The sequence below is a fragment of the Camelus ferus genome, chromosome 17 (genome assembly GCF_009834535.1).
Source record: "Camelus ferus isolate YT-003-E chromosome 17, BCGSAC_Cfer_1.0, whole genome shotgun sequence".
NCBI lineage: Eukaryota > Metazoa > Chordata > Mammalia > Artiodactyla > Camelidae > Camelus > Camelus ferus.
Window position 1 is genome coordinate 28,663,101 of NC_045712.1, and position 25,478 is coordinate 28,688,578.

The window sequence follows — 25,478 nt, forward strand, 5'->3', positions numbered from 1 at the left end:
CTGCCTCCCTGATGGCAGGCCCTTAATTGCTTCCTCCCCATCCTTTTGTTTCCCTTACAGGGCTGTCGCCCAGCCTGGCCTCCAGAGTGGGCACACTAGGCCGCCAGCCCACCTGCAACGGGATTTCAGTGACCGAGCGACTCCATCCCACCCTCCCTTCCAGTGTCTCCCGCAACCAGGGTGGCACCAGTGGGAATTCCCTCCTTATGCCCACAAGGCCATTCTTTAGGGCCCGGCATCGACCAGCCCTGCTGCTGGTCCTCTGGGCTCTTACCAGCTGCGGCCCAGCTTGCTTTGAGCGGCAGGACCTGGCAGCTGGGGGCTGGCTTTCTGGGCTCCCCGTCCCAACGTGTGCTCAGCGAATGTTTTAGATCATGATGTGGCCCCAGGACTTGGGGAACCAGAATCTCCAGGGAGGAGGGGGAGGGGATGTTTCAGATGCTCATCCGGGCCCCAGCCTGAGGAACCGGTGTTGCTGGGAGTGGGATGACAAGTTGTTTTGCTTGTCCTGGAGCTTCACGTGAACAGAATCTCCTAGTGTGTGCTCTTCTCCGTCCAGCTCCTTTCCCTCCACATCATGTTTTGAGCTCCAGCCACTGGGCTGTGTGTAGCAGCAGGGCGTTCTTTTTCACTGCTGTGTAGTATTCCGTGGCACGAATGCACCATTTTTATTCATCTGTTCTACTGTTGATGGACTTCTAGGTTGTTTCCATTTTTTGACTCATGGAAAATGCTGCTAGGAATATTCCTGAACTTGCCTTCCGGTAGCCAGGGGCACACGTTTCTGTTGGGTATATGCCTTGTGCAGTTGCTGGCCAATAGGATGAGCATATTCTTAGCAGCTTTATTGAGGTATATTTTAGGATATGCATGCTTAGAGAGTCTAATGGATACTGCCAAACTCCTTTCCAAAGTCCTACTGGTTTATGTTGCCACAAACCATGTGTGAGTGTTCCAGTTGCTCTGCATTCTCACTAATTCTTTCCTTCCTTCCTTCCTTCCTTCCTTTTCTTTTCCTTTCTCTCTTTCTTTCTCTCTTTCTCTCTTTCTTCTTTCCTCTCTTCCCCTTTCTTTCTCTCTTTCTCTCTTCTTTCCTTTTGCAGTGAATCTCTTCTTTTATCAGGCTTCACAGGGGATTCTGATGCACTCAGAGGGAGGTCTCAGCTCTTCCTGTGCATCAGAATCACCCAGTGAGCTTTGGAAACACAGACCCCGAGACCCTGCTGTGTCGCTGTGCATCAGAGCCCCCAGCCGGAGTGTGGACGCCTGTGGTTTGAAGGCTGTGCTCCCTGGTGTGTCCTTAAGAGCTTCTGCTCCACCAGCCACCTTGCCAGGTCCCTCAGCTTCTTCCCGCCCAGTGAGCCCCAGAGACCACCTGTCTTGGTCTCAGCCTCTGGCTGGAGGCCACGGTTTCTGTCCTGTGGCTGGTCTCGTCCACCGCCCCTGGGCTCCCGGGGCTGAGGTGTAGGAGGCCCTGAGGGCAGCTTCACTCCTGGGTGGACACAGGTTCCCATGGCGACCTCATTAGACTGGTCCTCAGTGGTAGCCATGCCTTTCCTGTGGGCCAACTTTAGGGAGGGGAAATCCAACAGGCAGCCCTTAGAGTAATGGGTGACCCCAGGGGTTGCAAACTCAGAAGCTTCTAGACACCAGGCAGGCTGACCATGTGAGTGAGGAAGGTGGGCCAAGGATAAACACAGACACACACACACATGCACACGTACACATGTGCACTACAAACACACCTGCACATACAGACGTTCACCTAGATGCGTACACATACACACACACAGAGTCAGAACATCTAAGCCAGCAGTTCCCAAATGGGGGCACTGTTGCCTCCTTGGGGACATTTGGCAAGGGCTGGAGACGTTTTTGGTTGTCACAACTGGGGGAGGGGGTTACTGACATCTAGTGGGTAGAGGCCAAGGATGCTGCTCAACATTCTAGGATGCACAGGATAGTCCCCACCACAAAGGATGGTCCAGTCCAAACTGTGAGACACCCTGATCTGAAAAAGCTCATTTCAGCACACGTAAAAGTCTTATGTCATTTCCAAAGCTAAGCTTTTATTTTGCAGCTTTATTTTATGTTTATTACACATCAGGCTGGGTGCCAGCTTCTTGTCACTGGTTGGTTCCTCCAAATCACTGCTTCTTAGATTATCTGGTGAAGGGCCAGTATTTTCCTTTCACTGTTTATCTATTGAAATCTCATACGTTTGAAAAGTACACTAGCAATGAATTATTGAAAAATGAAATGAAACAAGAAAGCCATGAAAAATACAAGCCACTGATCAGGCGCTGGGGTGTTGTGGCAGTGTGGCATTGCTCTAATGGTCCCTAACCGTTTATTCTCAGTTTCTGGGCTCTTCTGTTGCTGTCCAGCGAGAAATAGTTCCAGGACAGGCCTGGGTCCGCAGACTGCGCTTTGCGCAGCTCCGCTCTCGATCTGGCTGAGGCTGTAATCCCGGCCCCAGGTGGCCCCAACACCCTCCAAGGCTTCTGCACGCCCAGGGCAGCCGCCCGCCCCGGCTCTGGGCTCTCACTTCCTGCCACTGCTGCTCTGGCTGTGAGGGTCACATCCCCGCCTGCGTGGGTGGTCTCTGTCCCCACAATGTCCACCTGGCTTCCGGCTGGGAGGCCGTAAGCCTTGGAGGGTGACGTGGAGCAGCAGGCTTGACTGGGACGCTGGCCGGCAGGAGGCGATGGAGGGGGTTTCATTGCTCAGATTCACACATCTCCTAAATGGACATCAGACAGCTTTGTCTTTAAAGTCCTTCTCCTCACCTTCACCCCATTGCCACAGGCCCTCTTCCTCTGCATGGGGTCTGGAGCCAGACAACCTGGCTTCAAATCCTGGCTCTGCCCTTTGCTGGCTGGGTGACCCTGAGCAAGACACTCCATCTCTCTGAGCCTCAGTTTCCTCAGCTGTAGGGTGGGGCTCAAAGGAGCACTCGTGGCAGAGGCGTTTATGAGCGTTAAATGAGTTAATATACGCGAAGGGCTTAGAACAGGCCCAGCCTGGGGTCCCCGCGATGTTGACTGTTGGGGAGCCCCTTCCCAGCCCCCGGGCTTTCTCGGACAGCCCCTTCCCCGCTGCCTTGGCTCCCTGACCCGCCGGCCACCTCTCTGTGGGGCATTTCCGCAGGATGTCTACCCGTGGTGGCTGGTGGCCTCCCTCAGCTGGAACCCACGCAGGGCAGGGGACTCTGAATCACCTGTGGCCAGGATTCCTCTCAGGGGCCTGCCTGCCTCTCTTCCCTGCAGATATTTTTTCAGTGCCCAGAAACAGATCGAAACAGTGCTTGGAACCAAGGGTTCTGGGTGGGGATCCCAGCTCTGTTCTCATGGCTGGGTGACCTTGTGCCAATATCTGCTCCAAACTGAGGGAGAAACACAGAAGAAGGCTTCATCTCCCGTCCTGTCCCCCTGACCCCGAGCTGAAGGGGCGTTGGGGGGGGGGGCCTCAGGCAGGACCTGCAGCCAGCAAAGAGCAGGAAGATGCCTCCAGACTGGGTGTGACTTCAGATCTCTCACTGAACAAGTGTTGCTGGGCACCTGCGGTGCATCGGGACAGGGCAGAAGATGCGCGTGGGCCCTGCCCTGATGGAGCTGTCATTCTAGTGTGGGAGACAGACAGTAAATAAGAAATACAAGGAAGAAGTGGTTTGGCAGATGAGAAATGCTGAGGGAAAAACAAGACAAGGAAGGGGGTGGGGGTGCTGGGGAGTGGGTCTGCACCTTTTGGTTGTCGAGGAGGTGATTTTTAAGTGAGGACCTAAGAGGAAAGGGAGGGAGGGAGCTGTGCAGACAGGGGGGTGGGAAGGGAGTGGGCATCATAGATAGAGGGCACAGCACGTGCAAAGGTCCTGTGGTTGAGAAATGGTGTGGTGGGAGAGGCCAGTGTGAAGGGACTGGAGGGAGATGAGACCAGAGGTCACAGGGACCAATCATATGGAACCTTATTGACCTTTTGAGGGATTTGGGTTTTATCTAGTGTCCTGGGAGCCATGGGAGGGTGTAAGCAGGAGAAAGACAAGATCTGGCTTCTGACTGCTATGAAGAAGGTGGGTTCGGGAAGGTGAGGGTGGAGGACAGGGAGACCAGTGAGGAGGCTGCTGCTGCTGTCCAGGGGAGTGATGCTGACAGCTGGACAGGGGTGGGGGAGGGAGCACTGTGGTGCCAAGGAGTGTCCAGTTGGTGCAGCAGTGTGGGGAGAGAAGTTCGCCAGGGCGGGAGGAGTCAGGAAGGGCTTCTTGGAGGAGGTGACACATGGGTAGGCTGACAGAATCCAGGGAACTTAGGGAGATGGAGAGGCGGCCTTCCAAGGAGGAGGCTGTGTAGCAGGAAAAAAGCCAAAGGACCTGGTTTACCTAGGGGCAGAGAACAAGAGGCCAAGATCCAGGGACACGAAGGTGAGCCCCGGTAAGTCCAGTGGTCAGACTTCAAGACGGTACCTCGTCCATTCATTCATTCATTCAAGTGATGTTCTTTGGGATCCATAGACTCTTACCAGGAGGGAGAGAAGAGTGATGTGATCATTTCATAGATTCTAGGAAAGGGCCAACCCTCTAATTTTACAGTGGGGAATCTGAGGCCCAGAGCACACAGCGACTTGTCCCAGGTCACACAGTGGCCATGTGCCTGCCTCTCTCCCCGAGAGCCTTGGGAGGAGGAGTTTGGTGGGGTTGAGGGTGAGATGGAGAGGACAGGGCCGTGGAAAGGGACTTTCGGGAGGTCACAGTCTGCTGGGCAAGATACCAGTAATTCATGCTATCCCTTTGGACGTGGTCTGGGGTCCCACGATACCATCCTCTGCCCTGTCCCCACCCTCAGTCTGATGACTTGTGGCTTGGGTTCATTCACCACTGTGGCTTCTGTGTGTGTAATTCTGACCCTGTCTGCTGCTGTTCCATGCCTGTGGTCGGGTGCCAGTGTGGGGTGCTTCCATGATGAATGCTCTGTGGTTCTGGACCTGCGGTCCTGGGGCTCCAGGGTGTCCCATCTTGTTTGCCCTTGTGGACTATTTCGTAGTCCCCTGTGGCTGTAAGACTCTGTGTCCCTGTCCCTGTCCCCTCATGGGCTATCACCCAGTTTCCTACTGGCCTGGGCTCTGATTCCCACACTGCGGTGGCTCATTTGAATGGCCAGAGTCCCGAGACCTTGTCCAGACTGCTGACACAGCTGCCCTGCGGACAAGTGGACAGATAGAGGCCCCCCTGCAGCCAGGCCAGTCTCTCCCTGGGGACACACTCTCCCTTTACCTGGGGCCACCGGCAGGGCCGTCTTCAGGTGTTGCTGGGACATGTGGCTGCTGCCTTTTGGGGGAGGGTGTGGGGGGTAACAGGACCTGGTATTTCTGGCCCCATTTGTGCCGCCATCTTAGTCTGTTCCAGCTGCTGGAACAAAACACCCAACTGAGTAGCTTGTAAGCGAGAAGTTTCTTTCTCACAGTTCTGGAGGTGGGAAGTCCGAGGTCAAGGCAGCACTGTGGTCGAGCTCTCGGGCGGGCCCACGCCCACAGCGGCCGCCTTCTCGCCGTGTGCTCAGTGGTGGGAGGAGAGCAGGACCTCTCTGGGGTCTCTTTGATCAGAGCTCTAATCCCATTCAGGACAATTCTCTCATGAAGGCCCCCTCCTGACGCCGTACGAATCTGGAGTACGAATCTGGAGGGGGCACAGGCATTTGGTCTGGAGCCGCCACTAGCAGGCTGGGTGAGCTCCGGCCCCTCCTGTCTGTGCTCGAGGCTGGGGCTGGGGGGGAAGTGCTGAGCAGGACGGGGCTGTGCTGGCGACGAGGTGGGCGTAAAGCCCCGTGCCCCTTCGTGGGGGCTCCTGGTCTTCCGAGGGCCCGGCTGGGGGATGTGGACCTGCAGGCCACCCCAGGAAGGGTGACGCTCGGACCTGGCTCCCTCAGGCTGTGACATTGCCCACTTATAAGCTGTCTGCTCGCACCTCTTAGGATCTGGGAGATCTGGGATGTAGGTGGGTCTGGGGGACACACGCAGGGGCCTCAGTTCAGCCGCAGGGTTACCATGTGGGGGGTACTTCTCCTGCTGTTGTGTGAAGATCTGAGAAGCCCTCAGACAGTGGGGGGATCCCGGCCACTCACGTCGCCTGGCCCAGCGGGCATGTCTGCTAAGTGGGCAGGGGGCCGGCTGGGAGCCCAGCACCGTGGATCTGAGCCCGGACTACCGTGGATGGACTCTGACCTTGAGCCTGTCCCTTCCTTTCTCTGGGCCTCACTTCTCTCACCTGCCAAATGGAGACAGGACCCCTCCTGCGGCTCGTCCCACCCGGGTGAGCCCGGCCTTGGCCCTGGCCCTCCTGTTCTTGCCTCAGTTTTCCAGATGAGGTCTCACTGGCTGGTGCCAAGGGAAGCGGGTGGGTGTGATACCAGCTCCCGCGTCTGACCCAGCTGAACCTTCACAAAGTCCCCAAGTGCCAGGTGATGTCCCCACGGTGGCCAAGGGGAGGTGAAGCCCAGGGCCACAGGGCTGCTCAGAGCCCTGGGGGCCCTGCCTGGTCTGCCTCTACTTACAGGCCTCCGGGCTGCCTGCCGGCAGGAACGGCACACAGTAGAAAGCAAGGTGGGAGGGCACCCTGGGCCTGGAGCGGTGCTGTATTGATTCACACCCACCCACACGCTCCCATGGAGACCACAACAGAGGCGTCTGTGTCGGGAAAAACAGCAGAGTGGGTGTGAGGGTGGGCTTGGAGCGTGGCCACAGGGGTCAGGCTCAGAGCTGGGCGGCCTTGAACCTTTGCCCTGGTCTCCGTGCCTGGTCTCACCATCATCCTACCTATGGGGTCACGGGGAGGGTTGCTGTGTGCAAAGGCTGGGGAGCCCTACCGCAGAGTAATACTCAGACTTGAAGGATTTTCATCTCCACTTTTCAGACAAGGAAACTGTATTCTGAGAGCAAATGCCTGGCCCATGATAATGAGGCAGGTCCGTTTCACAGAGCCCTGGTCCTGCCCCAGATGCGTGTCATTTCCTGACACTGTCACAGCCACGAGATGCCTGGGAGATGTCAGACCCACTTCGTGAACCAGGAAAGCGTAGGATTTGAACCCAGCACTGTCGGACTCTAAACCTGCCCCCAGGCTGTCCTCTCCCAGGGACTCGGTGGGCAGGTGTGGAGAGGGAAGCCGGGAGTCATGGTGTGGGAGGCGTGGGCACAGCTGTGGCAGGTGGGGGAGCCCTCGTGGCACACTGGGACCTACCCGCATTGCAGCATTTCTGTCACCTCCACCCCAGTTCCCGGGACTTAATCTGCATCTTAGTCGTTAACGGTGCCTGCCCGGGCATTTGCCCCTGATTATTGCGCTGTGAAGGCAGTGCCAGGACTATCAACAGGCATGCCACCTGTTTCCTGGCAGGTGGCCCTGCTGGCGCACCTGTCAGACAGCCGCCCTGGCCCACTCGGAAGATGCTTGGTGGCATTTTCTTTCTTGGCTTGTGAAAGTCTCAGACCCCTCAGATGGGTAGGCTGCTTGCCTGGCGGTCTTTGAGCCTCCCGTGGGGCTGCTGCTGGCTCAAAGGAGGCCTGGTGAGGTGGAGGGCAGGGGGTGGTGGAGAGGGCAGTAGGCGGGGCTGTGCTGGAAGTCCCTCCTCTGCCTCTTGGAAGCTGTGTGATGCTGGAGCAGCCGCTTTCCCTCTCTGTACACCCATGCCCTGTCTTTCCTACTGGGCGGCAGTGAGGCAGTGATTCTCCATCCTGGCCCCCGAAACGTTTCTGATTCAGCGATAGTTGTTTTAAGCTCCGCAGGTGGTGCCACCTGTGACAAGGTGGGGCTTGATGCCTGTGGAGCCCTGAGCTCTGTGCCTGGCCCCTGCTAGGTGCTCCATAAGGGCCATTTCCCTCTCGGGGATACATGCCCTTACCAGCTTGCAGGACATTTTCACCTTCTTTGTCTCTACAGAGCTTAATGACTGTCTGAGTTCTTTTTTTTTTTTTTAATAGAGTGATGTTGTGATTTTTAAAAATTTATTTTATTAAATTTGGGGGGGAGGTAATTAGGTTTATTCACCTATTTTAATGGAGATACTGGGGCTTGAACCCAGGACCTCATGCATGCTAGGCATGCGCTCTACCACTGAGCTGTACCCTCCCCCCTGGATTGTCTGAGTTCTTAATCATCATCCTCATTTTACTGACGGGGGACGTGAGGCCCAGAGTGGGGAGCTGACCGCACAGAGAGTAGGGGCTGGATCTGAGCAGGCCTTTTGGACCCCAGATCTCACCCTCCTAGGACTGTCTGCCGTTCAGCAAATGTTTAACCCCTACAGTCGAAGGCTTTGCGACCTTCAGAAGAAACCAGATTCTGCCCTTGTCTTTACCTCCTCTGTCCCCACCTGGATCCAGGGACCACCCACACTCCTGACTTGTGCCAGGGCCTCCTCCCTGGTCTCCCTGCCTCCACCCTCGCCACCTGGAGTCCTGTCTCCTTCCAGCAGCCAGAGGATGGTGTTAAATCACAGGTCAGACCACACCCCTCCTCTGCACTGTACACTGCAGTGGCTCCCACCTTCCTCAAAGGAAAGCCAGAGTCCTTAGGAGGCCCCGCTTTGCACCCCCCTACCCACTGCTGCACCCCCCCCGGAACACCTTAGGCTGGCTCTGGCCCCTCCCTGCTGGAGAACCCCCCACGCCCCCGCCTCTTTTCAGCCTTTCTTCAAATGTCCCCTACTGAGTGAGACCTGTTATAACCCCTGTATTTATTTTTAATTTTATATTTTTCCATTTTTTATTTACTTCTAAGTGGCACATATAACCCAGGAATACCCCTGAGGCATTTTAAGGGCAAATCTTAGACTCTTTTGTTTCATCTGTATCCCCAACAGATCAAGACTTTTTCTTAAGTGTAATTAAAATAGCAGCACCGACCCACCAGAATCCACCATGATTTCTTAACACCGTCCCGTTCCCAGACCTGGTGCAGTTTCCCTCTGGGGCCTCCCACGTGTCTCTCCACGCCTGGTTTATTCAAGTCGGGATCCAGCTGAGGTCCTCAAACTGCATTTGGGTGACTGGGCTCTTAAGTCTCTTTTATCTATAACAGTACCTTCTCCCCATCCCCCCCTTTTTCTCCCCTTTCACTCTATTTGTTGGCAAAACCGGGTCATTTGTCCTGTGGGATGGCCTCATGGTGTCTGTCCCCTGTACTTCCTGTCGACTAGTATCTGGGTCTAGAGCTGGATTTAATTCGGGTCCAATTTTGCAGGCAGAGGGGCTTGGCTTCCTTCCACATCCATCTGGGGGACACACATGCCAGAACGTTCCCACGTTTGGTGATGCCTGGGATCAGTCCAGGGTTCAAGTGCTGTCTGCCTGGGCCCCTCCGTCACACAGCCCCATTCAACCTTCCATGGATGCTCGGTGCCGGATCCTGTGTTTTCTCAGGATTGCAGAAAGGTGGTTTTCTTTCCAGTTCTCTTATTTCTCCTGCACTTACTTGCCGTGGTTCTTCTGTAAAGAACGACATTCCCTTATTAGGTTCCCCCAAAATACCGTTCAAACAGGAAGACGGGATAAATGCTTCATTCTTTACCTGCGTTTTCTGTTTTCAGAGTAATCAGTTGGTGCCTGTCACCGAGTGGAGTCGGATTTATTCTCCCTGTTGCACCTTGACTGCCTCCAAAGGAACTGAGGAGGCTCTTTTTTCTTATGAGAATCCCGGACACATGGATATTACAGTTTGGGGGTCATTATTCTTTTTGATGCTCAGCATGTCCTACATCCAAGCTGGCTTCTGTGTGCTTCCCCACCAGACTTGAAGCAGCTCCTTACTCTGGCCCCACGAGACGTGCCGGGCTCGTCTTGCGCTTTCCCTGCGCCAGTCCTGGAGTCAGCCACTTCTCCCAGGAGCCCTGGGGGTCCTTTTAGTGGGAAGAGGTATTTGGAGACCACAATCTGGGTTCTGAGGGTCCCTGCAGGATCGGCCACATCTCCTGCACTCGATGCCCCTTGCTCTGCTCTGCTTATTTCTAGCACATCTCACCCTCTCACGTCCTGCAGCTTTTACTTCTCGCATTGGTCATCTGCTCTCTGTCTTCCCCACTAGAACGCCCCCACCTGTGAAGGCTTGGTTCTGTTCGTGGCTGTGCTGCCCGGCCTGGCATACAGAAGGTGCTTAATAAAGTATTTGTTGAAAGAGTGCATGGATGGATGGGTGTCCAGCGTCCTCTCCCTCCCGCAGCCTGGAGAAGCAGTGACAAGGGGTCTGTCCCCCACCCCCTCTCCTCCGCCTGCAGAGCCTGGGGGCCTCTGTCTTATTTAGATCAGCAGAGCTGGGTGGCAGAAATGTCACACCACTTGGCCCTTGGGGAAGAAAGGGCCAGGCTGAGAAGATTAAAGGCATGGCTGATGAGATGCTAATTTGTTTCAGGAAGCAGGTGGGGGTGGCAGCAGCCCATGGCCTCTGGGGCTTTGTGAGGCTGAGGCAGGGGTGCAAAAGTAGAGTCGAGGGTGGAGGCTGGCCTGGATCCCTCTGGGATCCTCTGTGATCGGTTTCCTTCTCTCAGCCCATGGCCTCGGTCACCTCATTTTTGAGGGTTGTCAGATGGCCCTGTGTTTCAATCCTGGCCTGGCTGCTTCCGTGGCTGTGTGACCTTTGGCAATGAGAGGAGCCTCTCTGGGCCTTGGGGCAGAAGAAGTGAGAGGCACAGGGAGGGTGAACCCAGGCAGGGCCATGGAATGGAGCCCACGAAGCCAGAGGACAGCGGGGACTTGCTTGGCGGGACCACCACGTAGCCCACCTGAACTCAGGCCTCCTTGCCCCCCCCGCCCCCCCGTCTGCCCCCCCGCCCCCCCCGTAGGCCACCTGAACTCAGGCCTCCTTGCCCCCCCCGCCCCCCCCCGTAGCCCACCTGAACTCAGGCCTCCTTGCCCCCCCGCCCCCCCCGTAGCCCACCTGAACTCAGGCCTCCTTGCCCCCCCCGCCCCCCCCCGTAGCCCACCTGAACTCAGGCCTCCTTGCCCCCCCGCCCCCCCCGTAGCCCACCTGAACTCAGGCCTCCTTGCCCCCCCGCCCCCCCCGTAGCCCACCTGAACTCAGGCCTCCTTGCCCCCCCGCCCCCCCCGTAGCCCACCTGAACTCAGGCCTCCTTGCCCCCCCCGCCCCCCGTCTGCCCCCCCGCCCCCCCCGTAGCCCACCTGAACTCAGGCCTCCTTGCCCCCCCCCGCTCCCCCTGTCTGCCCCCCCCGGCCCCCCCTGGGGTCTGCTCTTTCACCCTGGCTGCATCTGCTCTAAGGGGGTCGTGCCCTTGCCCACATTGTCCCTGGGGCCGCCCTTTCTGCACAAGGAGCCCTGTGAAAACCTGGGGACGGTGGAGGGGGCGCCTGCTCAGACAACAGGCAAGCTCCGGATGGCTGGAAGCCAGAACCCCCAGGCTCCCTTCTCAAGTCCTGCCAGGAAAACCACGCATCTGGGGCTCCCGCGCCGCTAAGGAACCCGTCGCCCAGCTGTGGCCTCCTTCAGCTAAAGTCCGCGGCCCCGGGCCCTGCTGAAGCAGAGTGGGGAGCATGCCAATCTGTGTTCTGTCTATCGTTCACTCATTTGCTCACTCACTCATTCATTCACTCCGCATTTGCTGAACCCCTGTTCTGTGCTGGAACCTGAGATGAAGAAGACACTGAATTAGTCAGGATGCTTTGGGGTCCAAGTTACCAAAAACCCAGCCCAAACTAGCACAAGCAAAGAAGGGAGTTTATTGGCTAAAGTAACTGAAAAGGGGTATTACTGACATCAGGTACAGTGGGTTCCGTGCCAAGGTGACCTCATCACCAGGATTTGATCAGTCTCACCACCCCACTTCTGTTTTAGTGCCACAACGACCACCGGCAGCTCCAGAATGACACCACTTTTCCTCACCCTGCAATGGAAGGATTTCCCTTTCCCAGCAGTTTGATTGAGTCCCGGAAGAGTCTCTCGCTGGGCTGACTGAGCTAGTCACCAGTGGCCAGGGTGGGAGTGTGCTGGCTAGCGGGCTCTGGTCAAGGGTCCTCCTGGAACTGGGGGCAAGCTCCACCCAGTCTGAGTGCGAGAGGGAGCAGCTCCCCCAGGAAAGGGGGGATGAAGCTGCCAGAGGAAGAGAGCACTGGAGGCAGAAAGCAGGGGTCCATGCAGACGCCAGCTCCCAGAGAGCTTGAGGTCTGCAGAAGTCGCACTGCTCGGGGGATAAGAGGAGAGTATTGCTCACCTGCTGTACACAGATGCTCCAATATGTGGAATCACTGGGCAGTGCAGATTCTTGTCCCAGTGTTCAGATGGGGAAACGGAGTCCAGGAGAAGAGCATCTTCCGCAGGTGGGAGCTCTTGGAGGGCAGGGACCACGTCCTCCTCAGCTCTGCTCCTTCTGCAGCACCAGACACAGTGCCAGGGAGCTTCTCGGTAGGACCTGGGTCTTCTGGGATCGCCCCACCGTCCCAAATCAGCTCCGAGTGGCTGGGCTCCGGTGCCTTGTCTCCAGTGCCTTCTGAGTGGATCCATGTCCCTCTCGAAGGGCACAGTCCACGACACTTTGAACTTGGGAGGAGCTGGGAAATAAGCCAACGGAGGCTCAGTGGGCCATGCTGAGTCAAGATTTGAGCTCAGGCCTGCCCACCATTGAAGGCTTGTGTTCTCTGACTTCTCCCTCACTCTGCACAGCCATGCTGGGGATTTGCTGTTCAGCAAGAGGCCCGGGCTTCCCTTCCGTTGGGAGGGATGGCAGCAGAGGGGGTAGGATGGGATGGGGGCAGCCCGCCCGCTGTCTTGTGTCTCAGGAAGAGCTGGATGATCTCAATCAAGTACCCAGTTCCATCTTCCCTGGGCTGGCCCTGCACGGCCCCAGCCACCCTCACCTTAAGGACAAAAAGGACAGAATTCCTCACTGGAGTCAGTATAAAGGACCCAGGACCCCTGGCTTCACTGAGTGGCCCCCGGAGGGCTTCCCCCAGCCCGACCTCTACCAACAAGCACCTCCGGATGCATCTGTCTGGAATCCATGCTGTGGGGGTCTCTGAGTCTGGGACCCGCTCTCTGTTAGAACTGGTTGATCTGCTAGCCTCAGGGAGGCACTAAAGGCCTGACAGAGCCCAATGGAGACTCCTGGGCAGAATCAGATCATTGAGAAGGGAATCAGTGGCTCTCTGTGTAATTCGCTTTTAATAACTGCTGGATCTCTTTGCTCGAAATCGCCCTGCAATCCATCCATAGTAGGAATCCTGCACCCTGGTGAATGCTGCACCCAGCCCTGGAGGTGGGATTATCCCAGAGAGACGGGGATTGGCAGGAAGTCTGCATGGGGAGAGACCTTCAGCTTTCTGAAGGGAGGCCCAGCTGCTGGTTCAAGCACGAAGTCTGATTTCTGTTTCCCGAGAGGGTGTCTGGCACTCCCTGTGAGGGGCCTCCGTGGTTTGGGGAAAGGGTGGAGGAAGCACTGCCGTGGTGGGGAGGGCCAGGGGCCCAGTGTCTGGTCCCACCTCTGCACCACATCTGCTCTGGGACCCTGAGCCAGCTGCCGCCCCTCTGCCTTGGTCTCCCTGGGTGTAATGCTGACCTCAGGGGCCAGACTAGGGGGTCAGAGAGGAGGCTGGCTGTGTATGAGACAGGAAGGGATGCCAGATGCATTTATTGAGTTCTTGCTGGATGCCTGGAGCACTCACATGTGTCCTTATCCCGTGTTACAAATAAGGGTGTGCATAGAGCTTACGAGTGAGGTGATGGTACACTGATGACTCCATCAGATGCCTGTGCTGGCTTCAGGGGACATAGGAGGACCAGACCCTCTCCTTGTCTTCAGAAGCGCCTAGTCTTGGAGGTGGGTAGACAATCTCACCCTAGTATGAGAAGCATTATTGCGACCCAGAAGGCAAGGACTCCAGCAGGCAGGGATCTCTGAAGGCTGAGCAAACCTTCCCAGGCAGAGAAGCTCAAGGGCCCAGTCAGAGCAGAGGAGCATTCTAGTGGGGGGGGGGGGCCCAGTGCAGAGGCCTGGCAGCATCGAACAGCCCAGTTTAGGGGAGAGGGGAGGGGGATTTTTGGCAAAAGAACAGGTGGTCGAGGGGAGCATTTTGGGGAGAAGAGAACTGGGTTGAGGCGGGGGCTGCTGATGGAGGGACGGAGGTTTTGCCTCGGGGTCTGGTCCACGGGGGAACCGCGCTCCCCAGGCCGGGGCTGCGGGGGAGGAAGGGCCCTATCTCCGCTGGCTCTGGGGAGGATAGTCTATTTTAGCAACCGGGGAGGGCGGAGGCAGGGAGCGCCCAGCCTCTGCTAGTCCGCGCAGGCAGCGCGGGGAGCGCGGGGAGCGCCGGCTCCGCGGGCGGCGGCGGCGCGGGCAGCCCGGCCCGGGGCCCCGAGGGCGGGCGGCGCGATGCTGGCCGTGTCGCTCAAGTGGCGGCTGGGCGTGGTGAGGCGGCGGCCCAAAGGTACTGGGGCCCCGGGGCTGGGGCCGGACCTGGGTCCCTAAGCGGGCGGAGGCCAGGGGCCTGGGGGGCCGGGCCTCCCCTCCCGCCCTCTCACCCACCCCTTGCCCCGCCCCGACCCCGGCTCTTCTGGCGCTTTTGAATTCTCTCCGCTGCCGCCTGCCTTCCTCCCGGTTCTGGGTCTTTCTCTCTGGATCAGCGCGTGTGCCTCCTTTCTCTGCCCTGGCCACCCCCTGCCGCCTTCCCCATCTCTCCACCGCTCCGTTCGTTCTCTCTCTCCATCTCTTTGTCTCCTTTCTCTAAGTCCCCTTTCTTCATCTCCACCCCCCCCCCATCCTCTCTCCTCTCTGGTTCTCTCTGTTCCTGTCTTCTCTCTGGCTCACCTGTTTCGCCCTCTCGGGCCCTATCTGTCTGTGTCCTCTCCTGGCCTCTGTGTCTGACGCGCTCCCTCTCTTCTCTTCTGTGTCACAGCCTCCTTCATCACCAGCCTCCTCCAGTGGCCCTGGTGGCCTTTCCTTTCCTCCCCCTTCAGGACATGGTGGAGCTGGGCAGGCAGGGGCAGTGTGTGTGTGTGTGTGTGTGTGTGTGTGTGTGTGTGTGTGTGTGTGTAGGGCTGTGTGGGGGGAGTTGGGGCAGGGGGCTGTGCACAAATGCGGGGCGTGGACTTGGGCTGAGTCCTAGTCGGTGCTGAGCCCCATTGTGTGCAGGGTCCCTTTGGCTCCATCTCCAGGAGGGGGCGAGGCTGCAGTGGGAGTCGGGGTGGGGAATAGTGTCTAGAGCTGGGAGTCCAGCCCCCGAGGCCACATGTGACCCCAGGTTTCAGCGGTGGCCCCCCTAGGCTGCCACCACTCCGTCTGCAGCATGGGGTGAGGGGAGGTGGTGGATTCAGTCCTTATGCTTCGGGCCTCAAAACTAGGAATAATCACACTGATCATGAGAACAAGAGTAACTGATGTTAATTCAGTGCCACGGCGTCCCAGGGAAGGCATTACTCATTAATTCCTCATAGCAGCCCTGCAAGGTTGGCCCTATCTTTATCCCAAGTGTACACAGGGGGAAACTGAGGCACAGAGACGTTAAGTAACTTGCCCACGGCCACACAGCTGACATATGGAGGCTTTCTCAAGCCAGCTCTTATAACTGCTGTGAGCATTTTCCAGCCTCTGAGGGGCCCATGGGGGAGTCTGGGGGGCTGCCTTAGGGGCGGTCAAAGGATAGCAGGGTCTGTGGGCTAACAGGGCTCTCGGCCCTGCACTGGCCTGTGGGCAGCTGGTGGTGTGACATCCCAGAGGCCCCTGGAAGCCCCTTTCAGAGAGACAACAAGGTGGATGGATGCCTGGAGAGCATCAGGTTCAGGATTTCCTGGGAGGCTTCCCAGAGAACTGTGTGCTGGATGGTTTCCAAGGGAATAGCCACCTCCCCCATCAAGGCCATTGTCCTCTTCAGATCCACAGCCCTGAGAACCCGGTGGGACCCTCCCAGCCTGGAGGGATGGGCAGACACATCCTGGCTCCTTCTGATTTGAGCATCCCCAGGGTTTGGAGAATAGCCAACTGCATGTTGCGAATCAGGCTCTGTCTCTTGAAGATGTAGGAAGTGCTTGTATTGTCCCCAACAGACCCAGGTGCAAATCCTGCCCCTGGCTTTTACTTACTTCTTGTGTGGCTCACTCAGAACCTCAGTTTCCTCATCGGTAAAAAATACCCAAGAAAAGCCACCCTCCTGAGAGCGCAGTGATGATTAGGAGGGTCCTGGCAGGGCCTGGCACACAGTAGGCTCCTGGTAACCTTGAATTTCATCTTCCCATCAGCAGCCCAGCCTCTTGCTGCCTCTTCCCCCTCACCCCTCCGCCCCACCCCACATTCACACACGACGGGCCCCAGTGTGGTTGTGCCTGGGACCAGCCAGCCCCTAACAGGAAATAAACAGAGAGCAGAAGGGAGCACGGCCTGATTAACGAGGGCGCATTGCGCTGAGGTGTGCCTGGCTCTGTGGCTTCCCTCCCCTCCCCTAGCGGGGGTCGAGGGAGGCACGTGGACCTGTGCATCCACTGAGAATGGGGACGCTCCGGGGAGAGGGAGACAAGGGGCTGGAGGAAGGGAGGTGTTTCTTCTGCCTTCTTTTCCAAAATATTTTTTTAAATGTGTGAACACACCTCTCCCCACTTCCAGCCCATATACTTTTTAAAATTTTATTTAATTAAAAAAATTTTTTTCTTAATTTTTAATTGAAAAGAATTTTTTTTGATGGGGGAGGTAATTAACTGTATTTATTTTAATGGAGGTTCTGGGGATTGAACCCAGCACCTTGTGCATGCTAAGCATGAGCTCTACCACTGAGCTATGTCCTCCCCCAACTTTAAAAAATTTTTACATTTTATTTGTTTAATTTTTTGGATTATTCTGGCTCATTTTTTAATTAAAAATTACTTATTTTTAATTTTGTTGAGGGGAGGTAACTAGGTTTATTTTTATTTTTTTAATGGAGGTACTGGGGATTGAACCTAGGACCTCGTGCACACTAGGCATGCACTCTACCATTGAGCTATACCCTCTCCTTGGTCCAAATTCTTTAATAGAGCTTCCTGTTTCCCATCTTTTCTGTGTAACACCCCCAAGTTCCTCTACCTGGATTGCTTAAGTTGGGGGGTCCCTGGGCCACATAGCCATCTGCAGCCTCTCCCAGACTGGAATTTGAGGCTTTGCTTCAGTCGGGGAGCAGTGCTTCCTGCCTGGGGCTGGGACTGGGGAAAGTAGAGGTTCCGTCCTGGCTGGCCCCCCAATTTGAGCCATAGCCTGAGAGGCCGAGGCGATAGGAGCGCCCCTGGGGGCTGGACTCTCAGGGCCCCTTCCGCCTGCCTTTGTCCTGACAGTGGCCTTTGCTTCCACGTCTGGACACTGAGAAAGCAGAGGTTTGGGGAGCGGGGTGGGCCTGCGGAGCTGCTCCAACTCTGACACCTATGGGCTGGACCCTGCTCTGAGCTTTGGCCTCTGGAGGCATAGAACACTTACATTCAACTCAAAGAGTGAGTTAATTTGCTGTGTGCTGATGTGAGGGAGGCAGGATATGCAGGTCCTGGAGCCGCCTGCTGGGTGTGAGTCCCAGCTGTTTGACCAGGGCAAGTGCCTTTACCCCTCTGGACCTCTGTTTTCCCATCTGTGAAATGGGGTCGGCATTGGAACCCTCCTCACTGAGTGGCTACAAGGACAACTGAGGTGATAGTTTTAAAGTGCTAGGCTGTCAGGGCCCCAGAAGGGGATAGCTTACAGTTCCTGATCCAGAGAGTGAAGACCCAGAAAGAAATGATGTGCAGATGATGTCAGGGCTTCAGTGGGATGGGCGGACTGGGTCCAGGTGGTGCCTGGAGAAGGAGGCAGTGATTTTGCTTGTGAGAATTCAGGGAAAGCTCCCAGAGTAGGGTCTTTAAGGATGAGTAGGAGTTTTCCAGGTCGCTAAGGGAAGAAGAGAAGTTTCAGGTAAAGGGAATAGCTTGTGCAAATGCCTGGAGGCTTGGAAGATCGGCCTCAGAGAACTGGTCAGCTGACTTTGGTCAGCTTGAAGGGTTTGGGAGAGAAGGGAGCCAGGGCAGAGGAGGTGGGAGGCTGTGGAGCTTGGACTCTGTCCTAGGGGCAGTGGGAGCCATGGAAGGTCCTTGAGCAGCAGAGCGTGGAGGACAGCTGAGTGTTAGAATGGGCTCTGGCGACTGCAGAGCACAGGTGGGGATGCAGGGAGAGGCTGGGCTGGGGTCCAGTGAGAGGCAGGATCTAGGGCTGTCATGGGGGTGGGAGGATGCCCTGTGCCATCCACTCATTCAACAGATACCTACTGAGCACCAGTTACCACCTATTGTGTGCTGGGGACTGTCCTAGGCCCTGGGGGTACAACAGGGAACAAGACGGACCAAAATCCCTATCCCCATGGAGCTGACATTCTAGGAGGAGTGACAGCCAAGGAACAAGACAGATAAGGACAATATGTGGTGGTGACACATGCTGTGGAGTCAGATAAGGGGGAGAGGGCATGGGGTGCGTGGGAAGTGAGGGACAGTTTTAGATGGGGTGTTCAGGGAGGGCCACGCTGAGAAGGTGACAGTAGAGCAAAGCCCTGACAGAGGTGAGAGAGGGAGCCAGGCAGAAATCCAAGGGGAGAATGTGGCCAGCAGAGGCCACAGCCAGTGCAAAGTTCCTGGGGTGTGGACGTGTTGGGTGTCCCCAGGCCAGCAAGACTGGAGCAGAGGGTGAGGGGGTGAGGGGTGTCTGGTCTGGCCCCTGCGGCACTGGGGGAGCCATGGACAGTTGAGGGGTGATGAGGTTATTAAGGATGGTAATCCCTCCCGCCGGCTGAGAGGGCCTCCTGCACCGTGCCCTCCTGAGGTCTGCCCGCCTGCGCGCCCAACGTGGCGCACATCTGTGATGAATTATTCACTCCTTCCTTCCCCTCCGTAATGAGACTCTCCTCTGTCTGCCTCTCGCCTCCACATCCGGCTCCTGGCATTTCTTGCACTGCAGCAGCTGCACTGGGGTTTCAGATCTGACTCTCAACGTGGAAACGAGCCCCCCTCCAGTGCCCAGACAGCACCCCACTTCCCCGCCCCCACCCTCCTTGATGTCGGGGGCACCAGAAATTCAGATCAGCTGCTGTGTCTGGAGTCCCCGGGACTTCTCTCAAGGAGCTGGGGATAAACTCATCCCTGTAGGGGTTCCTGGAATCCCAGCAGCCTGGAGTGAACCTCTGGACCTGTTCTTTGTTCTCCGGGTGTTTACTGGGCACTTGTTTGCTGGTCACCCTGCTATGTGGTTCATGTATACTCCCTCATCCTCACAACAGTCCTGTGAGCTAAGAACTAAATTGCTCCATTTTGCAGGTGAGGAACCTGAGGCTCAAGGAGGAAGTGACTTTCTAAGGCTACACAGCCAGAGAGGATATGGTGGAGTCTGTGCACCACCAGAGCCCCCACCCCTCAGCCCTCCAGGTAGTCTGACCTCCAGCCTAAACATCTTACCACCAGGTCATTTCTCAGAGGTCAGGTATCTGGCCTCCACACCAGGAGCAGGGCCCCCTCTGTGGCATTCCCTGCCTGGGTCTACTGGTCTGTCTTCTCCAGGCTCCCCCAAGGTGCTCCACCCTCCCTCTGCTCCCCTTGGCCCCAGGATAGCCCCCAGGGACAGTGGTTGGGTCCCCACAAGGTTGTCCCTCCAGGCTGAGCAGCCGCATTTCTCAGGGTCTCTCGCCTGTCCCCAGCAGGCACACCTCTGTCCATGCCCCAGCCTGCCTGTGTCCCTCCCGCAGGGCAGAGCCAGAGTTGGCTCAGGGTCTGTGGGGGTGGGTTGCGCAGGACCGAGCGGGCAGGATAAGTCGGCTCTGCCCCCAGTTCAGGGCTCGCACTTGGGATGAACTCACAGCACGTTTGCTGCCCGTGTCACCCATCAGGACCAGAGCTGATCTTGTCAGCTAACGTCCCAGCACTGTCTCCCTTTGTCACTTGAATGTTCCGTCCCGCCGGACCATCTGCCTGTCTTAATTGCCCAGATAATTATGAGGGCTGCCGGCCCTTCTCCCTCCCTGGGGAGACTGCCTGATGGGGCAGAGAGAACGTGCATCGGACAGGAGCCCGAGGCTGGCTGGCCGCACTCTCTGTGGGCCTGGAGCAGTTCCCTGCCCCTCCTGGCCTGTTTCCATCCTGGGCCCCCAGCTGCGCTCCCTGGGCTGAAGCCTCCTCACCTCCTCCCCCATCCGCCCACTCACTCTCCTTGGGCTGACCTTGTCTCTCCAGCCCCCACGTTTCGCTGTCTTGGCCGAGGAGATGGTGACTCATAAGCAGATGTGTGGGCAGGTGGGAGGGCAAGGAGGTGGCACCTACCCAGCAACCTCTTACAGCCACACAACTGGGGCAGCTGGGGTTCCCGCAGGTGACCTTGGGGATGGTCCCTGCCCCTCATTGTGTCTCAGTGCCCCATTTGCAGAATAGTCCATCGAGGAATGTTTGTTTGAAGTTTGGAAACAGCTGGGGTCATTTGGAACCCAAGCAAGGGATGGAAGAGGGGGCCCCAGGCTGGAGAGGTCAGAACTGAAACAGCCCCCAGACACCCAGGCCCCACTCCTGCCTCAGCCCACACAGGTCCCTCCTTTTGCACCTGGGAAGTTGAGGCCGGTTTTGCTCCAGGCCACCTAGCCAGTCAGAGGTGGAGAGACAGGACCCAAACCCAGGGCCCCTCCCAGGCCCCCAGGCTGCTGCTGGAGGAGGGGTGCTGGCCGGGTGGGAGGGGCAGACTGGAATGTCCATCACCACTCGGGTGGGTGTTGGGCCTACTTGGGGGTGGATGGGCAAGGAAGAGGAGGATGTGAGCTGACAATGGGACTGAGGGACGCCCAAGGGCTTGTGGACCCAGAGGGGGCACCCACCAGCCGGAGGGCCCCCCAGGATGTGACATGGGACAGCCCTGGGGGCTTGCAGGATTCGGTCAGGCCGAAGGAGGGATTGGCGCATTCCTGGGGGACTGAGAGTGCAGAGGCTCAGAGGGGAATCGGCTCAGGGTGCTGGGGACCGAGGGAGCGGGGGCGGCAGAGGAGGGTGGTCGATTTTGGACACCAGTTGGTGCCTCCCAAGGTTTCTTCCTAAATGCCGCTCAGGCGGCCGTGGAACTCAGGGTGCCTCAGCTGTCAGGTAGCAGGCGCTGGCCCTGAAATCTCGGGGTCAAGCCTTGTCCTCAAAGAAGTGGCCTCTGCCAGGGCCCACCCCAGCCCGGCAGCGCTGTCCCACGTGCCCGCCGGCGGGCCCTGCCGCAGGCCCTCACTGCTTGTTCTCTAAGGATGGAGGCGGGAGGGGGGGGGCCTCCAGGCAGAAGGAAGAGCCCGTGTAAAGGGCCCGTGGAGGGAGCGCCGGTTCTGGCGGCCCGGCCCTCGGCCCGTCCTAGCCGGGGCCTCGGCCGAGTCCCTTCCCCACTCGGGGCTCCGCTTTCTCCTCTGGAAATCAGGAGCAGCAGCGCCCACTTCCAAGGGCCCTTGAAAGGCTCCATGGGACACTGTGCGCAGTAGAGTGGGAGAACAGGGTAGTGCTTGACCTGGGGGCGGATGGTGGGGGTCCAGGGGCCGAGGCCGGTCTCCCGCTCCCCTCGGATGCTGAGGGGTATGCCCGCCCTTCCCAAGGCCTCAGCCCCCACCAGCCGCAAGGGGGCGTCGCTGTCCTCAGGGTCCAGCCCTGCTCCTGTCTGCTGGGTCGAGTGGCTGGCATGCCCAGACCTCCTGTGTGTCCCCGACCAGCATCTCACTGAGGGGGAGAGCTCGCCCTTCCTTAAATGCCAGCCATGTGGCGGCCACAGTCCTGGGCTGCCCCATTCAGTGATTCTCTCCCTGAAGCAGGGCTTCGTCAGGACCCACCCCCACTTGCCCGTCCAGCCCACTTGCTCTCTGGGGGGCCTGTGACCCTAGCCACGTGGGCTGGTGCCTCTCCCTACCATCCTGTGCACCTTCGGCCTCCCACCCTTTGCCCAGGCGGCCCCTCTGCCTGGAATGCCCTTCTGCACTCATCTTTGAGGGTTTGGTTCCTGTGTCCCTCAGACACCGCCTCCACCAGGCAGCCTTCCCTGACTCCTCCCGGAGGGGCCCTGACTCTTCGGCCCACTTTGTTATGCTTGGGCTCCTAGCACATCCTCTTTGAGTGCCGTCCCTTCCGCAAGAGGCCTTGATGGTCTTGGTCGCGTGTCGTGTTCTCGGCCCGGAGTCGGTCCTGTGAGCAGTAGCTGGACCTCCAGGCCAGGTCTCCCTGACTCCCAGCCCAGGGGGCTCTCCAGGGCTGGACGTGGGTGGGCGCCAGGGAGGGCACTGCCGTGGCGTCCTTGACTCCCTGAGATGAGGGCGCAGGGTGGCTCTGAGCCCTGACAGCCTGCTCGTTCATTTTCAGGTTTTGCTCAGGTAGCAAGAGGGTGGGTGGGCAGAGTCAGAGTGGCCCCCATGGGAGGGAGGGCGGCTGAGGCCCCCACCCCACCCAGGGGCGCACTCCACACCCAGGTCAGTTCGTTTTTTAAGGCACTTGACTGATCTCATCCCTCCCTCCCTCTAAACTCTTCCATGGCTCCCCGGTATCCTCAGGAGAGAGCTCTAGCTTCTTAACATGCCATTTGAGGCACCTGTTTATTTTTTATTTTTAATCCCAGGCTCCGGGGTCGAGCTAAACCCCTCAGTTCCCAGCACACGCTGCCGGGCTGGCCCGGCACCTGCTCTGGCGCTGTTTTCTCTTGCTTCTCCTTCATGCCTTGTCCCCACTCCCAGTTTCCTGCCTCGAACCCATCCCTCTGTGATCTAGGTCTTTACAGGTGTACGCTGCCCTTGCAGCTCATTGAAGTGCTTCCTGTATGTTTTTTATTTGTATAAATGATGTTACAGGGAGGGCACATTCCCCTTCCCACCCTCTCTCCCTGCCTCCTTTCTTCCCCACTCTGTCCCCCCTCCCTCCCCCTTCCTCTTCCTCCCTCCCTTTTTCCCTTTAACTTGACACTATTTTCTAAACCATGTCATCCTCCACGGGTGCGGCCATTGTGTTCCCTGTCCCCTCCTCCGGGAGGGAGACCCAGGTCAACTTCACCAGCGACATTTCCATTCTCACCCCTTGGGGACCCGTGGGGGATCACCCTGGGGTAACTCCCACGAGGGAGGGTGCGGGGTCTCTCTGTGGCCTCAGTTTACCGCCCCCAGCAGTGTCCTGCCTCTCCACTCCCCCCCCCCCACGCACAGCACCTGGTCCCACCTGCATTTCTAACGTCCACCGTCCTCAAGGGTCAAGTGGGAGAGCGTCGCCTCCCCTTCACGCCTTTGCTTACGACTGAGCGGGGGAGGGGGGGGCTCTGCGTGAACTTGAGGCCGTCTCCTTTGCGCTTGGTGCACAGCCTGTTCACCGTCGTGTTCCTTTCCCTTTTTTTCCTGTTCTGTATCGAGCTGGGTCCTGACTCCATGCTTCTGACCTCTCCCCCGGTAGGTCCCCAAACTCGCACTGCTGGTGTGTTGTCATCCAAAGGGACACTGAGGCTCAGGCAGGAAGGGACTGGCCTGAGACACAGAGAAAATTGGCCTCTGGCTCTCCTGCCGCTTGGCCCTCCCTAGTCAGAGGATTTAGGGAGACGCCCCAGGAGCAGCAGCTCGGGGGACCCCCGCCACAGTCCCCCTTTCTTCCTGTACCTGTGTGAGTTGCATTTCTCGGGGGGCTGTGGGTGCGGTGTTTGTGTCGGTGGCATCAGCAGGGCCTGGGTTTAAATCCCGGCTCACCCCTCATGCTCTGTGTGACTAAGAGCCAGTAGCTTCCCCTCTCTGGGCCGTCTGATTCCTCACCTGTGGAGTGGGGATGCAATGGGGAGGAAATGAGGAGACATGGGAGATGCTGAGAACGCAGCCTGGCACAGTTTCTGCGTGAAGCACCGTCAGCTGTGGTTCCTCTCCGCTCCCTAGCCTGCTCTTCCCTGGTCGCCTGCACGCCACCTGCGGTGCTTTGCCCTCGCAGCCACGGGGACCTCGCGGCCTTGCCTGCCCCCTGCCCCCCAGGGCTGGAGGGGGGCTTCGGGGAAGGCGCTGTGAGCAGGTGTCTGCACCCACGTGCAGCCGTGGGGTGGCATTACCCCTGAAGCTCTGCCTGGCTTGTGCCACCTGTCAGGTGACGGGCAGTAGGGCTGGGGGTGTGGGGCAACGTGGCAGAGTAGGGGCCACAGCCAGGTGGTATCCCCTGAGAGGGAGGTCACCTTGCGGCCCTCACCTGTGGCAGGTGGCATCATGGCTGGGTCTGTGTCCCCGTCTGTAAAATGGGGACGATAAAGCCCACCTTATGGAAATGTCTGGAGACAGGAGAGGGGAGCGAGGAGAGGGGAGCGATTGTCCTGGCCTGGCCCCCGGGGTGGTGTGAGGAGGGAGGGAGAGAGGGAGGGAGACGCAGATGAACAGCAATAAAGGGTTTATCTCTCGTCCTCGAATCGCCATCTCTGCCTCCTTCCCACCCAGACTTCATTTCCGGCTGTCTCTCAGGCCCCGGCAGATCAGGACACGGCTCCCTCCGCTGTGGTTATGACGGACCAGCCCTGGGGCCTCAGAGGAAGGACAGAGGCCGGGGTCCAGGCCCCACTCCGCTCTGGGGGAGCCTCAGAGACCGCCCTCTCTGGGTCTCGGTTTTCCCATCTATGCAGCTTGGGGTCGGTTCCCAATTGTGGGGGTCACTTCGCCTGGGTGGGCTGGGGCCCGGGACGCTGGGGTCCTGCAGTGGGAGGACAGCTGCCCAGCAGAGCACGGCCCCACAGGGGTGCCAGTGGTTCCCCGTTAAGGGACTCTGAGAAGGGCCTGCAAACCTGGCCTTGGTAGGAAAGAGCATGTGCTGGGCAGACCTCCCAAGGCCTCTGCCCTCAAGCCTAGGTGGGGAAACAGAGGCTCTGACGGAAGTGACTTGCCTGGAATCACATGGCTTGTGGCTGACAGAGCTGGGGTTTGAACTGGGTGCATCTGATCTGTGTGCTCGGCCACCTTGAAGTCCCGCCTCTGTGGCCTGTGTCCATCCAAGGAGCTGGTGAGGGACTCTGGGCAGGAAAGTGGATGGATAAATGCTTCCTGATTCAGTATGCGGGCTCCTCAACCGTAGGACGGGGTTGGTGCTTTTTTTAGTCCCACTGTATGGCTGAGGAAGCTGAGGCCCAGAGAGGTTTGGACACATGCCCAGGTCACACAGCATCTTCCAATTGTCATACAAAACCTGAGGATATGGAGGTGTCACTGCCTCTCCTAGCCATGGAGAAGCTGCTGGCCAGCTCAGTGGCCCTGCCACCTGGCTCCCCAGGCCCCAGCACGGGTCATTTATAGTGTTGGAAATATGAAAGATTCAAACTCTGTGACCAAGAGCCGCTGGTGGCCCAGGCCCCTGGCAGGCCTGGCTTATAGCTACGGAGCGGGCCCAGCAGTCTGTCCCCCTTCTCTGACTCCCCAGAGTCTGGCCGCGTTGGACGAGTGGGGTCGTCTTGGGGCAGGGCCCAGCTGCAGCTTCACCTGCTTGCAGCTCCCAGGCCCTCCTCCCTTCTCCCTTGGAGCTGCTCCATGTCTGA

At 58.1% G+C, this 25,478-nt stretch overlaps 1 protein-coding gene across 6 annotated transcripts in view; it reads left to right on the plus strand.

Moving 5' to 3' along the window:
- GRIP2 (glutamate receptor interacting protein 2) overlaps positions 1-25,478 on the plus strand; it is an 84,604-nt gene that overhangs the window by 20,911 nt on the left and 38,215 nt on the right. The window contains exon 1 of one of the 6 annotated variants that reach the window (XM_032458712.1): positions 14,346-14,415. The exons of the other annotated variants lie outside the window; for them this stretch is intronic. Coding sequence (XP_032314603.1) covers positions 14,361-14,415 — 55 coding nt within the window. The 5' untranslated portion in view covers positions 14,346-14,360. Of the gene's footprint in view, positions 1-14,345; positions 14,416-25,478 lie in introns of those variants that run through there. 6 annotated transcript variants of the gene reach the window in all.